The sequence below is a fragment of the Buteo buteo genome, chromosome 20, assembly GCF_964188355.1.
Source record: "Buteo buteo chromosome 20, bButBut1.hap1.1, whole genome shotgun sequence".
Classification (NCBI taxonomy): Eukaryota; Metazoa; Chordata; class Aves; order Accipitriformes; family Accipitridae; genus Buteo; species Buteo buteo.
The window spans coordinates 24,781,541-24,795,385 of record NC_134190.1 but is presented as its reverse complement, the minus strand read 5'-3'; the positions used below and the strand labels follow the sequence as shown (position 1 = coordinate 24,795,385).

Genomic DNA, 13,845 nt, shown 5'->3' with positions numbered 1-13,845 from the left:
AAATTAAGGTAATTTTTTTTTTTTTTCAAACATTCATGATGATACTTTGTTGTGCCTCAAGGACAAAAGAAACAGAAAAAACTTGTTCACAAAAATGTCCATTGGTTTTACGTGACTTCAAAGTTTCATGATGTTGCAAATTACTTATCATTGCCATTTTAACCTTTTATAGGTTTTACTACCTGACCTCCACCTTTAAAATGTTCTCCCTATACTGTTTGATACTCTAAATACGTGGATTATTTTTTTTAAATTATGTTAATTCAAATTCCTTTACTGTCAGCATGTTTGTAGTGATTTCCCCCCAGTCTTAGCATCACTTGCATTATTCAGAGAAAGTGTATTTTTATGAGGGAAATTCCAGAAAGAAGATAAATACTTTTCCACTTTCAGGCTCAATTTCAAGGCGAACACCCTCCAAAATGCTTAGGCTTCAGTGGCCTGTTTTCTACCACAAGACAGATTCCCTCCTTCTCACTGCTGTCAGTATTCTAATAGCTTTGGGTGTGCTTCACTCCGAGTAGCATATAGTTTTGAAAGATTTATTTATCATTTACTCTGTGTGCGGGTTTCTATCCTGTCTGGAGCTTAATGAAGGTGCCTCAGAACTTGGTGACGGATTTTTTGCTCCTGGAAGAGAGATTTCCAGCCTCAGACACGCTCCATACGACGGCTGTCAGGTACACAACCATCCTGACAGCACTGGGCTTCCTCACAAGTATGGAGCATCTGACGAAAAGCAACGCTATTATTTCCCTCCCTCCCCCCTCTGTTTGGGAGGTTCTGGATTCTCAGAACCTTCTTCTTCTCAGTCGGCTTGGGGGTTTTCAGTGAACTCCTTTTATTTCACGTGAATTCAAGTACTGATTTGGCACTTGACTGGAAGCTCGCTGCGTTACACGCACACAAAAAAAAATAAGAAACCCCAAGGCACAATCCCCGAGGCACAAACCAAACACAACCACCCTTCCCTGCCCGGGTCGGAGGACCTCAGAGGAGGCTCCCTCCGGCCCCGCAGGTGACCTTCCCGCCATCGCCCCCTCACGAAGCCGCCGCTCTCCTCAGCCGCCCCGGGGACGATCGCGCCCCGACACCCGCCGGGGCCACCGCGGCCGGGCGCGGGGGGAGCGGGGAAAGCCCGCTGCGGACTCAGGGGTCACGTGCCTCTCCCCCCCCCCTCTCCGCCCGGCATTGGTATCGCCCCCCTCCGCGACAAGCAGCCGTAGGGACGGCGGCAGGGGGGGGGGGCAATATTTTTCACACGCCCCGCCTTCGGCGCCAGCGCGCATGCGCGGAAGGCCGTGGCCCGCCGCTGCGCGTACGTATCGACGCAATTTCCGGCGTGATGCCGGTGAGGCGGAAGCGCCTGGGGAGCCGCGCAAGGGCCCGGGGCCGCGGCGATGGCGGAGCAGGGCGCCTGCCGTCCGCCGTTGTAGCCGCGGCCCCTGGTGGGCGGTGAAAGGGCGGCCCGCCGAGCATGAGCGGCGAGCGGCGGGCGGGGAGGGAGGAGGTGGCGGCGGCCTCCTCCGCCTCCTGCGCTCGGCGGGGCGTGGCTGCTGCCCGGGGTCCGGCGGGACGGAGGATGCCGGCAAGGTGAGTGTAGGCCTCGGCTGCCCTGCGCCGTGTGGGTACGGCTGGCGGTCGTGCTGCACGGAGCCCTGGGCCGTCCGTCCGTCCGTCCGTCCGTCCGTCCGTGGGGAGCGGGGCTGGGAGTGGTGGGGAGGAGGCGGGCAGCGCTGGTCCAGTGGGGCGGCTCGGTACGGCGGGGCTCGAGTGGGAAGGGAGGGTGACTTCTGGGCGAGAAGGGGTCTGTGGGGAGGCTTTAACCTGAGGGTAGAAAGCGGAATTGTCCAGAGCACGAATGCGGCAACTGCAAAGCAACCTGTGATTTGGGGGCGGGGGGTGGGGTGTGCATCAGTTTAAGGTAAATATCCCTGAGGCACATCCTAAGATCTTGGACAACTTACTGGAATGGGTCCCGGAAGGTCTTGTCTCATCGCAACCTAGAAATCATATTGGAAGGAACAAAGACTGTGGGTTTTCTGTTAAGCGATAGTCCTTACGCGGTGGAAAGTTTTGTGGACCACCAGGTGAGTTTGTAAAAATGCTTCTCTTGCAGGGCCAAAACTTGGTTTGTTGGGATTTTTGCTAATCCTCAGTTTTTTAGGTGATAATGCCCCTTGAGAAGAGCAAGCGTTCAGTCAGGGTGCTAATTCTAGTGCAGGTTGTGTTTTGAGGAACTGGCACAGATTAGCTTCAGTAAGAAACGAAATTGGCTTGCTAAGGAGATGAGTGAAAATAACTTGGGTGCTGTGTTGTCTTACGAAACTATTCCGGATTTTGTTCCTGCTTTTGAATAAGTTAAGTGCCCTCTGAATCCTCAGAATATAACAACATAACTATTGACGTATTGTAATTTTCTTAAAATGTATGTTTTTGTCTTCCGTGAGAGATACTCTTCATATATTTCTCCATTCTTCAAAGCCAGGATAATTTTCAAGGGTGGATGACAGAACCAGCCAGCCTTTCTGCAGGTGCAGAACAGACACAGAAAAAGGAGAGCGTTGCCACACAGTTGATGAAGCACGAAAAGGAAGTTGGTGTTCCTTCTAATGAACTTGGCGCAGCAAGCGCAGCTACTGACCAGAAAGAGCAACCTACATCGGAAATAAGAAGAGACTATGTATACAGCAGTACTGGGAGACCTGAGAAGATGGATATGATTAAATCACTTCTGACAGATCAGGATGCCTCTAGAAATTGTGAACTATATCTACCTAGTAGTTGTTCAGCAATGGAGTCATCTGAGGACAGGTGAGGATTTTTTTTTTTTTATATAGTAACAACTTTTCTATAGAAAGGGAGGGATACTTACAGTTTGGCAAATTGAATTTCTTGGCGTAATTTCATGTACGTTGGTGTCTTAGTGAAATAGGTCTAAACGTCAAATCTTAAACTTTGAAGGCCACCTTCGCCCTTTAGATAAATGGCGTATTTTTATAGTTTATTAGTGGTTGTCTTTCCCCATCTAAGGGAATGACTGATGCAACATTAAGCTCTTAAGGGTAGGATGCAGAGCATGGGAAACCAAGAATTGAAGGCAGGTACTCTGCTAGCTTGGTTTTAACCTTGTGAACACTTTGGTAGGTGCAGTGCTGACAAAGGCTTTTTTTAATCCTAACACTTCAGCTTTTTGTTTGTCTGTTTTTTCTAAACCTCCTGCTACAGGCCGACGTAAAAATTTAGTTGTGCAATTCAGATTTGAGAGTAGAAGTCTTCACAAGAATATTTGGGGTCTGGAGGAAGAAAAAAATATGAAGGTTTTAAAAAAAGATATTCCAAACTTCTGAAAAAAAAAATTAATGCCCACTGAGAGTGGCTTTATGTGGTTGAAGAATACATTAATGAAGTAAGAGAAGAAAGTGATTTCTAATTAATCCTCTTTCTATAGGTAGCCAGTGGACTGTTTTGGATGACATCCAAAATCTACAATAAGTGCTGACTTAGTGAAAAAGTCACTAAAAATAAGTACATGTTTTCAAGGATGCTTTAAAAACCTTACTTCATGCTTAAATTACTCTAATTAAATAAGCACTGGCACAATTTAATATATTAATGAGTTTTTTTAATATTAACGTACATTTAACATTAATACACAGATACGCTTAATACATATTTATATGAATTTCGTATGTTGGCAAGCGTGTGGTACGTAAGGATCTTTATCCTGAATTTTTAAATTAGCTGCTATTTGGCATACTAATTCTATTTGATCTAATATGCCCTTACATGAACTATTAATAGCAATGAGTTTAGTCTGACATAAAAAAAATAAGTATTCATCCCTTCATGATAATAAATGGAAGACTTTCAGCATTGTTTTTGCTTTCGTACAGTATCTTCAATACCGGGAGTTCTAGTCTTGCAAATCTATTGGTATAAATCTATTTATATTTTTGCCCATAGTCCTTTCCCTTCTTTCTGGCTTAGTTTTGCTTGCTGTCTTTTTAACTTGTTGGTGTTTAGTTTTTTTTGGCAGGGTGGGATTTTTTTGTTGTTTGTTTTTAAAATGCAGGCCCGGGATACTGTTAAAATCTGACATCCTGGGTTGTGTTTTTTTTTTTTTTTTTTTTCCTTCATGTCTTGGGTTCAGCAGAATCTGATTTACTAGTTCAACAGTTTAAGTGTTTACACACAACACTATGCACTATTTTATTTTTTCTTTTGTGCATAAATTTAATTATTCTTTTCCATCTGTTATTTTATTTTCACTCTATTGTCAAATATTAATGTGAAGATTAACGGGGAAAGGCTTTAGTTTCCACATTCTTGTTTCCACAGATTTACTTAACAGTTGCTATGCTAGAACAGCATTAAGATGCACTTTCAACTTTCAAATGAGAGTGCCTGTGCAGATGGATTGCACCTCTTGGGTACCTTGATTTCAGAACAACTCGGTTAAATTGCAATACTTTGTTTACCCTGGACCTCCATTCTCAACAGTAACGTTCACACCCTCGCTTTGAGATCTCTTCTTGATAATGCTAGGCTATGCATAGAAACAATATCCTTTTACGCCATCATTTCCTCCCTCATGGTCATACCTTGAGTTCAGAATGTCTGTATATAGGCTCAGATGGGGACATTTGACTCTTAAGACAGTGTACCCTGACCAAAAAGCCTGTATTATTTGAGGAAGAAATGTTTATGTTTATCTGGATTTCAGTTAGCCTGTAGGCTGCAGTTTGGAGCACGCTTAGAATTTTGTTTTCCTTGAGTTTGTAACGTTCAAACTAGCAGCAGATAGCTGGCTACTTTTCAGCATGATATTCTGCTTATTACTAGGCAGCTTGCTTAGCCCCAGTGGAGCATAGATATAAAGCTCTGGCAAGTAATGCGTTCTTAGTTGCACGCATAGGTTGCAGTATTCATATACTCAGCAAATAAAGCATTTTTGCTTGTGTCTTTTGCGAATTCATCCTGTAAAATTTACAAATGCAAAATGACTTTAGTACTCTGTAGTCTCCATACACCCAGAAGAAGAGAAATTCAGGCAGTGATTCATAACCAGTGTAGGTGTCATAGATAGGAGAGGGGAAGAGTTGAGAGGCTTTTTTTTAAACTTTTTTTTATTGAGAACTCCTGTTGGGTTTATGAAAATGTGTAAGATGAAAAGCAAGTGGAGTTGAAAAAATACTTGGAGGAAGACTTAAATACTTGCCTGTAGTTGTAAACAGGGGAAAAGGTAAATGCCTACAAGATTTGTGCTGTTACATGAAGTATGTGTTGATTTTTATTGCAGTGAGGAGGACATGTATCGTGATGCAGAAGAAATCGAGAGGGAGAAAATACTGCTTTGTGAGACAAGCTCTTCAGGTACATTTGAACTTTGGCATTTTAAGTACAATATTACAATTCATTGTAGCACTTAATTTGTGATGATTTGACACCCTTGTTTCCAAGGTCTTTTGTGCACAGATGTCTCTGTGTGCAATAGAAGTTATGTATCATGACTGAGTACGTTGTGTGGTTTAATTCACAAAAAGATCAATTTTACATAAAACTAGTTGCTCTTAGTATATTTTTTCCCCCATGTTTCTATAGTTACTTTACAAGAGAATGTGAATCCTTTGGAAAGCAGTCATATAACCTATGAGTGTTGTGCTTGAAAATTATTGATTTGTAGTCATTATAGCAGCATCTGTTGCTGGGATCCCTTGATAACCTTAGTGCTATCTGTTTGGAATGAAGGCTGTTGGGATTCCAAGAGAAAACTGTATTTCTTCTTTCTACCATTTTTTTCTGGCTTATTCAGAAAGATCTATTATCTTTCTCCCTTATTGCCCGGCTGCTGAAAGAAGAAGAGAAACTTTGGTCAAATATTTTTCTGATTGCTAAGAAAATGAAGACTACTTTGCTAATTTCTACTCTTTGCCAATTAATATTTTCCAGAAGAGAGGAGCAGAGTGTTCTTTATTTTGTTGGGCTACATCATTATTTTTGTTCACTTGTCATTTTCAGAGCAAGCTGCAGGTTTTTTGCCTCCCATACTAGCAATTACTTCGTAGCTATAGGTTGTGTTGCCAGTCTGGTTTGGCACCAATGTTATTTTAAAGTGATGGAGTGTATTTAGAAATTCAGTGCTTTTTCTATGTCATTCTGTTTCACAGTTGTCCTTATAATGTTACATATTCTATTTTGACAGAATATAAACTAAGTGTTTCACCAGAAATGGACATCATGGAGTACTGCACAAAAGAATGGAGAGGAAATACACCAGTAGCAAAAAGGATGAGAAAAGTATTGGTTCTCTTTTTGTCGAATTTTGTTGGGCTTTTTGTTTTCATTTGTATGTTTAGTAGGTGATTTCCTATGGGAACAGTCTTTAAAAGCAGGAAATGCAATAGCAGTGTTTTCCAGTGTCTGATCTTAAAAGTGGCTGATAACTGGAAAATGGTTTTGTTCGTACTTGTTCAAAATGTGTTTTTTAGTAGGGCCACTTGTTCATAGTGTAGGGTTTTGATTAATACTGTTCTTCATTACTGTTTTCAATTCAAGTTTTAAATTTGGTTTATTACCATAAAATGGTAATTTTTGTGGGCTGTTGAAGTGGCAGAGCAGATAATCAAACTTTTTGGCAGAGGGCAAATAACTGAAGTTGGTGAATTGCATGATTTTTAAGATGGGGAGCTTTAATGGGTAGGCTCAGTTTTTCTTAAATTATTCCTGAATTCTTATTTTTTGTAGGTTTTGGACTAGTTTTCTTATATTAATCTTGAGCTACAATGGTAGAAAATAAATCATAAGGTTGGTTGGGTTTTTTTTGTTGTTTTGGTGTTTCAGCACAATTTGAAAATTTAGTGGTATGTATGAGTAAACCTAAAAAATACTTTCTGTAAATCAAAAGATCCATGTGTCACCTTCAAGAGATTAGTAAGACAAATGCAGATGCACAGGGCATTGGCTGTTGCTAGGTTAGCTGAAGAGATATACTGAGTTTCGGAAGTTATATTTCAACACTGCTGCTTCTGCTAAAAGCGTATGTATGGGAACAGCAGGGAGGGGACAAATGTGCTGAGGCATGTGTCAAGATATTTCAGTGTAAACGCAAATTTTCCCTGAGGCAAAAACAAACTACATGTGACGCACATTGAGTAAATGGAATAAACTATTGCTGAAACCTCTTGTAAGCATGATACATTTTTAGATTTATAGTCTTGTGTGTATATGTTGGGTTTTTTTTTAAACTTAAGTAGGTTAGCTACCCACATTTCAATGATGTTTCTGCACTGTCATCAAATAAACACCACAACCAATTATCTACTTCGTTTTCTTTGGTTTCTTGTTTGTTATTCAGCAGAACTAAAGGAAGTTTTTTTTAAAAGCATAATTTGTAACAAAAGCATTTGAACTTCCAAAATGGGATAGTGGATCAACCCCCCCTTTTTTTTTTTTAATAGCATTAGCATTTGGATGCTAATTTTCTAGTATCTCTTATGATACCAGTGCGTGACCTTAAAATGTTTTATTAATGCTTTCATGTTATTTGGATTTTGTGTTTTTCTAGGGATACGAAGCAGTTGCTCAGAAGTTTGCATCTATAAGGAGAGTACGAGGTGACAACTATTGTGCTCTCAGAGCAACTCTTTTCCAGGCACTAAGCCAAGCTAGCCAGTTACCAAGCTGGCTGCAGAGTGAGGATTTTACTATGGTAGGTGTCAGACTCTGATCTTCTAACAGTAGAGGAATGTTAGTTCTAACCTACTTGATAATTCTATGATCTCATTTCCGTATTATACTATATACGCTCACTTTGCAATATCCCTTGAATTGAGAAGTGGTAGTGTTCAGTTTTGTAGGTTTACAGTGATTCTTTCAATGTGCAATTGAGTCCAGGTCCCCTTAGTTTCCAGTTTATAATGTATGTTACTATACTGCTGACTGTAATGTAACTTGTCTGTCTTCATCTTGCCCCTCTTGGTTTCTTCTTAACTGCATGTAATATGGCAGCAAGAGGTTTCCCACAGGACAGCTGGCAGTAACAAAAAATATAGACAGCTTATTCTAAGCACACTTGGAAAAAACCACAAGCTTTTCAAAATTATCATATGTATTTGTGTGTGCCATATATGTTTTCTCTAGAAAGTGGATTAACAAATTGGGTGCTGCAGGCTTTTCAGAATATGTGTATTCCTTGTGTCTTAAATGTTACTTAAAATAAGTGTAAGAACAACTCCAACCTGAGATGAAGAACAGTTCTTATGGGGCACTGATGGATAAGCAAAGCAAGGTGTCCTACTAAGAGTAGAAGAAAAATATTCCAGAAATTGTCTTGCATCAACAAAGTCCATTTGGTGATATCAGTGAACATGGAAGAAACACGTAAGAAGCTGCCTATACAAAAGTGGCCCACTTCAGGGAAGTAAGGTTCCAGTTGTCCAGGTTGCTGCTGGAAATGTAAATGATGAATGTCTGATGCAGACTCTGTGTTTTAGGCTAGCGGTCCAGGTAGAATCACACTGCTCTTACTACCTTTTTGTATAACTTCAGAGGCGATCTTAAAATTTATCATTGTGGTCACTATCATTAAGTAAACGTCTGCTGATATGTTTTTGTAATTACTGATAAAAATATCTCTGTGAAAAGTTTCTTACTGCACCAGTACTTTTTAAAAAGTTTTCCGTTTTATAAAACAAAATTCTCCCAGCTGACAACCATCTTCACATTATCAGACTATAGAGGATACTTTCCCAGTGCTCCTTTAAAGAACATGCAAACTTTTAAAAATTATGTACTTTGCAGTTTTTCATGACGTTCACCTATTTTTTCCTACTGATTTATAGAGGAAAATGTGTTATATGGTAATTAACATTTTTTTGAAAAAGTTGTACATCTATAAAATGAACTGATTGAAATGATAAACTGTTAATGCATCAAAGCAGAGGGCAGGTAAGAGAAATATGTGTGGCAACAGCTAGCAGTACAACTTTAACAAAAGTTTTTGGGTTTTTTGTTTTGTTTTTCACTGAAAACAGTGTTTACATGTGCATTTCTAATTGTAGAAGTTGCTGGAATATAATCTTTGATTATTTAGTTCTATATGTCCAATTAGCATAGGATGCCGGGCAGGGATGGGGGAAGGTCTGTGTATATCTGACAAATATTTGGTTGCCATTGAAGAGGACATATACTAATTTGATAAAATGTAAACTGGCTGCTAATGGCATACGTGCTGCTCTAGCCAAATATTTAATTCCTTGTGAGACACAAGGTTGTTCTTCCAGTTCCAGCGGTAAAATAAGTTAATAAATGAGGGTAACAAAATAGGCATGCAAGTGCCAGGATGTCCTTCAAGAGAAGTGTAAAAGCTCTTACCTGAGCAGGTGTAGCATGCGAGCAGTAAAAGAAGCAGTTCTGAGGCTAATGTATGATCTGGTGCATCAGCTAATCCCCAGGCTGTTTTCCTCTTTATCAGAAAACCAGTCCCATAGTGTTTTAATTATGTACCCTGAAAAGAAAACACAGTTTGTGTGTTCTGGACTAAGTAGTTTGCACTCTGCCAAGACTTCTGGAGTATCTGGTGGATGTCATGACATCTTTAACCTTCTCCTGGTTCAGGGACACTCTCAAACATAGTCGCTGTCATCTGGTGCTGGAGGGTTTTTTAATAAAAAAAAAAGAAAAGCCATGAGTAACTTAGAGTGATTAATTTTTCCAGTGCTTACATATTGGCTAGATCTAGTAATAGACTACTATTCTGACTGTTATCCAGCAAGTATTATAAAGAGCCAGTTGTGTTCAGTTATGATAACCTTAGTATGACATCTGTTCAGAAGAACATAGGAGGGATCGTTTTAAGGTGCAAAATCTTAAAAATAAATAAATGGATAAAATAAAATAATAATGTGCAAGTTGGTGGCTTTTCCTTTCAAGATTTTTGACTTAAGCTGCTGTTTCTTCTCTCAACTTCCAGCTTCCTGAAAACTTGCTGAGCAAATATGACTGGATCAAGCAGTGGCAGCTAAAGCAGAAACTGGGCAGGAAGATGGGAGAAATAAGTGAAGAAATTAAAGAATATTTATTACTTCTAAGGAAGAAGGTTAGAAAAGTATTTGTTTATTCTTGGTCACTTGCAAATAAGAAAAATGACAAAGAATTTTGAATGTGGTGAATTTAGCATAAGGATGCTTTCAGTAGTGAAAAAAGTCACTTTTCTGTATGTATACTGCAAAAAAAAACCCCAAAAACCCAAACCAAACCCAAGAAAAGAACGTCTGTTCAGATCTGTGGGAGTTTTCTGGTCTTCCACTGCTTCCATTAGCCTGATGCTGGAATTAATTTTTGAGCTCTGCAGAAAACTATTAGTTAGACAGGTTTCAGTGAAGAAATTAATGTAACGGAGTAACATTTTGCCTCTGTTATTTCTTGTATTTATTTGAAGGAATGATGTATAATATGGATAAATGCTGTTGCTACCTTGGACAGGTCATGGAAAGAAAAAAAAAAAACCAACCCAGAATAATGCTGAAGTAATTTCAAAAGAGTAGTTTTTCTTCCACATTTATATGTTTTTATTCTGGGTTAATATAACAGGAAAATGAGCCCTTTTGGTGTCGTAGTGTATTACCTAGCCCCATCTTCCCCCTCCTTGAAACTCTGGAACCTATTTAAAAACTCTTCAGTTGTTCCTGTCTTACTGTGTATGCATATTCTCTTTCTTGAAGGCCTTTAGGAATATTTTAAAGGCTGCATTCATGCAGTTTCTGAGGGCAGGAATAAAATATGTATTCTGAGTAACTGAAATGTAAAGAATATGAAGGATGTAGGATTTATGATACAGTAAACAAACAGGTTATTATCTTATTGCTTATCGTCCCATGACAATATTTTTTTGCCACCTTGCAACAGTTTCCAACATCCCCTCCTTTTGCTTTGCTTAAGGACTAATTTAACTCAACTTGACCTTGATAGGACTACAGCTGTGGAAACGTTCCTGAGTGTTTTTAAAAGGGCACAAATCCCTTCATAAATTAAATTCTGAGTGCCTGTCTGTGCATCTGGCAATTCACAAGTGGTTTTTTGCAGGTCTTGCATGGTGAGGGCTATTGATACATGTTGTATGTGGTGGTGTCTTTTTTTTTTTTGTAGTGGAAGAATATAAGTGAAATCAAGGGTCCTATCGAGAAACAAGAAGCTTGTGATAAATTGTTTAAAAATGAAGAGGAGGAGTATAGTCTCTATGAAGCACTGAAATTTTTGATGCTTAACACTGCCATTGAATTATACAATGATGATAAAAATGGAAGGAGAGTTCCTGTCTTCTCATGGTTACTGTTTGCACGGGATACATCTAGCAACCCTTGTCAGTTAATGCATAATCACTTGAATCATATTGGTCACAGCGGAGGCCTTGAACAAGTAAGGAGAGATTGTTTTTACGGTGTTATTTTCCTGTTTGGGAGGTTTTTGTTTCAAGTGGTGACTTTTTTGCTGGCTAGTTTAGTCAATAAGTAATGTTGTATATTTTTGTGCTGACTAGATTTATTTATTTTGTTAATATTCTTTGTAGATTGTTATTTAGAACAGGATATGCTTGCCACTGTAGTAGACAAGAGACTTTCCAGCTTCTTTCTCTGAATTCTGTCTGGTATCAACAGCCTTTGTAAGGGCTTTCAGTCTGCTTCTTACTTGGCCAGGGAGTTCAGAGTACCCTTTAAGAGAGAACGGATCAGTGCCTGAAACCCGTTCTTGGCTGGTTTAGGGACTTAATGGGATGAATACTGATGTGAGAGAACGTCTTTCCTACCTGTTTGTGGTGGTAGGGAAGTGGGATTCTCTGTATAAAGTAGCTTTTCTTTAGGACTAATATCCTACTGTGCCATTGTTGGGTCTGAAGAGCTCCATGTTGAAGGCATGGTATCTTAGAGGTGTTTGAGCAGCAAGTTAAGAATGGCTTGAATGATTGAGGCACTGAACTGGAGATGCTCATGTATATGCATTCTCATTTACTTTTCTGCATATTTTTTCTTTGAAAAATTACATCTGATAGGTATTAGTTTAGTATTTTTATGAGAAATATCTTGCAAAAGGTATGTTTCATTTTACATGTTGTATTTCTGCTTTTTTCCAATGTAGGTGGAAATGTTCCTCCTTGCTTATGCTCTGCAGTATACCATCCAAGTGTATCGATTGTATAAATACAGTACTGATGAATTCATCACGCTTTATCCCAATGAACCAGAGGAGGACTGGCCTGTGGTGACTCTCATAACTGAAGATGACAGGCATTACAATATTCCAGTCAGAATGTGCCAAGAGACTATGCTGTAAACAAGTGATTTTTAGCAGACAAACCAATGCTGCTTATTGAGGTTTCCAGTGCTATTTTGAAACTGGACAATGATGAAATCTGCGTTACTAAATCTACAACTACCTGAAATCCATGTTTTAGAAGTTTACATCTGAACTAATATATCAAATAGGTACTAGCTTAAAGAGTAAAAATTTTGCAAGTATTGTTTTTGTTGCCCAGGAAAAAAAAAAAGGGAAACTTCTGCAATCCTTTTTTTTTTTTTTTTTTTTTTTTGAAAGGCTTACTCTCAATAGGAATGCAAAAACTATAGATTTCCTTCTTTTAAGAAGATAGGTTAGGCTCTGTAGTAAGACATGAGCTGACCTTCTGCTCCCTGAAATGATGAGATAATGATGATTGAAATTTCTGGAAAAGTAAGCTGGCAGTGTCCTGACTGATATTTGTAATGGTGTTTAGAAGCAATTTGTACACATTTTGGGTCTCGGGAAACAATATAATTCTTTTGCAGTTGGAATTTAATGCCTCCATGGTTTATGCTATAAGAGAGATGTTATTTAAAGTTTTCTAATGCTTTTGGTTTTTTTTCTGACATGACTATCTCTTATTTAGATCCAGCCAGTCATCTGTTACACTGGAATTAAAGAGCCCTTCTCCTTTCAACCCCTTGAGAGCATCATGGCAAAGAGGCTTGATAGTAAGGGAGTATAAAAGTTGTTTGTTAGTAGGTTACAAATTCAAAACCTACACAGAATTCCCTCTTCAGTTGTGATAGCTGGTACGAGATAACCATGTGCCCGCTAACTTCCATGCATGTTCATATTGTTGTTCCTGTAAGGTTTAATCCTTGCTCGCAGCTGCTGTGGAGAACATCAGGATTTTAATTTGTCCGGGGAGTGCAGTAGATGGAAGCAAACTTCTGGTGCAACTTCTCCACTCTTGGGAGCAGTATGTGGGAGGTTCTGTTTCTGTTTAGAATTTTTCATTATGCTTTAAGTTGAAGGAATACAGAATATTTCAGATGCTGGGAGTGCTGACATACCAAAAAAAAAAAAAACCCAACAAAAACCAACAAAACCTTCACCTTTTAGCTTAAAGTGGAAGTATGTCCTACAGATGAGTCTGGGAACAAGAGACTGAAGGTTGATTTAAAGGAAATGCTGGTCATAGATCACTTGGCTTCTCTTGGAAGCCCTTCTTGTATAAAAGGGATAAGATTATAAAAACTACTTTTCATTCAAATTTTGTGGAGGAAATGACATGCAAAACTTCTGGCATGCAAAACTTCAAATTCTCTTGTTTTGTTCTACTTAAAATTAATTTGTTAACTTTTCTTTTATTGCGAAAGGTAATTACACAATGAGAATGTGTATTTACTATGTTCTAAAACTTGTTTTAGACACATCTTCATGAGGTCTGTCATGTACTCAGTGTTACACTTACCATGTCTGCCTCTTAAAACAACTAGGTTGATCTGTTACTGAAAATTTCTGGGAGCTACAAGGTAATGAAAAATAAACCAATTCATCTGGCAA

The 13,845-nt window shown here is 39.1% G+C and overlaps 1 protein-coding gene across 2 annotated transcripts; it reads left to right on the top strand.

Annotated features, from left to right (window-relative positions):
- Positions 1-1,287: 1,287 nt before the first annotated feature.
- OTULIN (OTU deubiquitinase with linear linkage specificity) lies at positions 1,288-13,845 on the top strand. 2 transcript variants are annotated; one of them, XM_075052168.1, is made up of 8 exons: positions 1,288-1,593; positions 2,489-2,814; positions 5,303-5,376; positions 6,206-6,300; positions 7,568-7,711; positions 9,974-10,099; positions 11,149-11,418; positions 12,136-13,845. In XM_075052168.1, the coding sequence occupies exons 1-8, from the start codon at positions 1,288-1,290 to the stop codon at positions 12,328-12,330; spliced, it is 1,536 nt and encodes a 511-aa protein (XP_074908269.1). In that variant the 3' UTR covers positions 12,331-13,845. The 2 variants fall into 2 exon arrangements, with proteins under 2 accessions (XP_074908269.1, XP_074908270.1); XM_075052169.1 differs by having other exon boundaries at positions 1,462-1,593; positions 2,485-2,814.

What these genes read in the sequence shown, in the direction of transcription:
- OTULIN (XM_075052168.1), top strand. Translation starts at nt 1,288, where the DNA reads ATGCGCGGAAGGCCGTGGCCCGCCGCTGCGCGTACGTATCGACGCAAT. An exon ending in GGACGGAGGATGCCGGCAAG is followed by an intron (nt 1,594 to 2,488) that starts GTGAGTGTAGGC and finishes CTTCAAAGCCAG; the next exon opens with GATAATTTTCAAGGGTGGAT. An exon ending in ATGGAGTCATCTGAGGACAG is followed by an intron (nt 2,815 to 5,302) that starts GTGAGGATTTTT and finishes TTTTTATTGCAG; the next exon opens with TGAGGAGGACATGTATCGTG.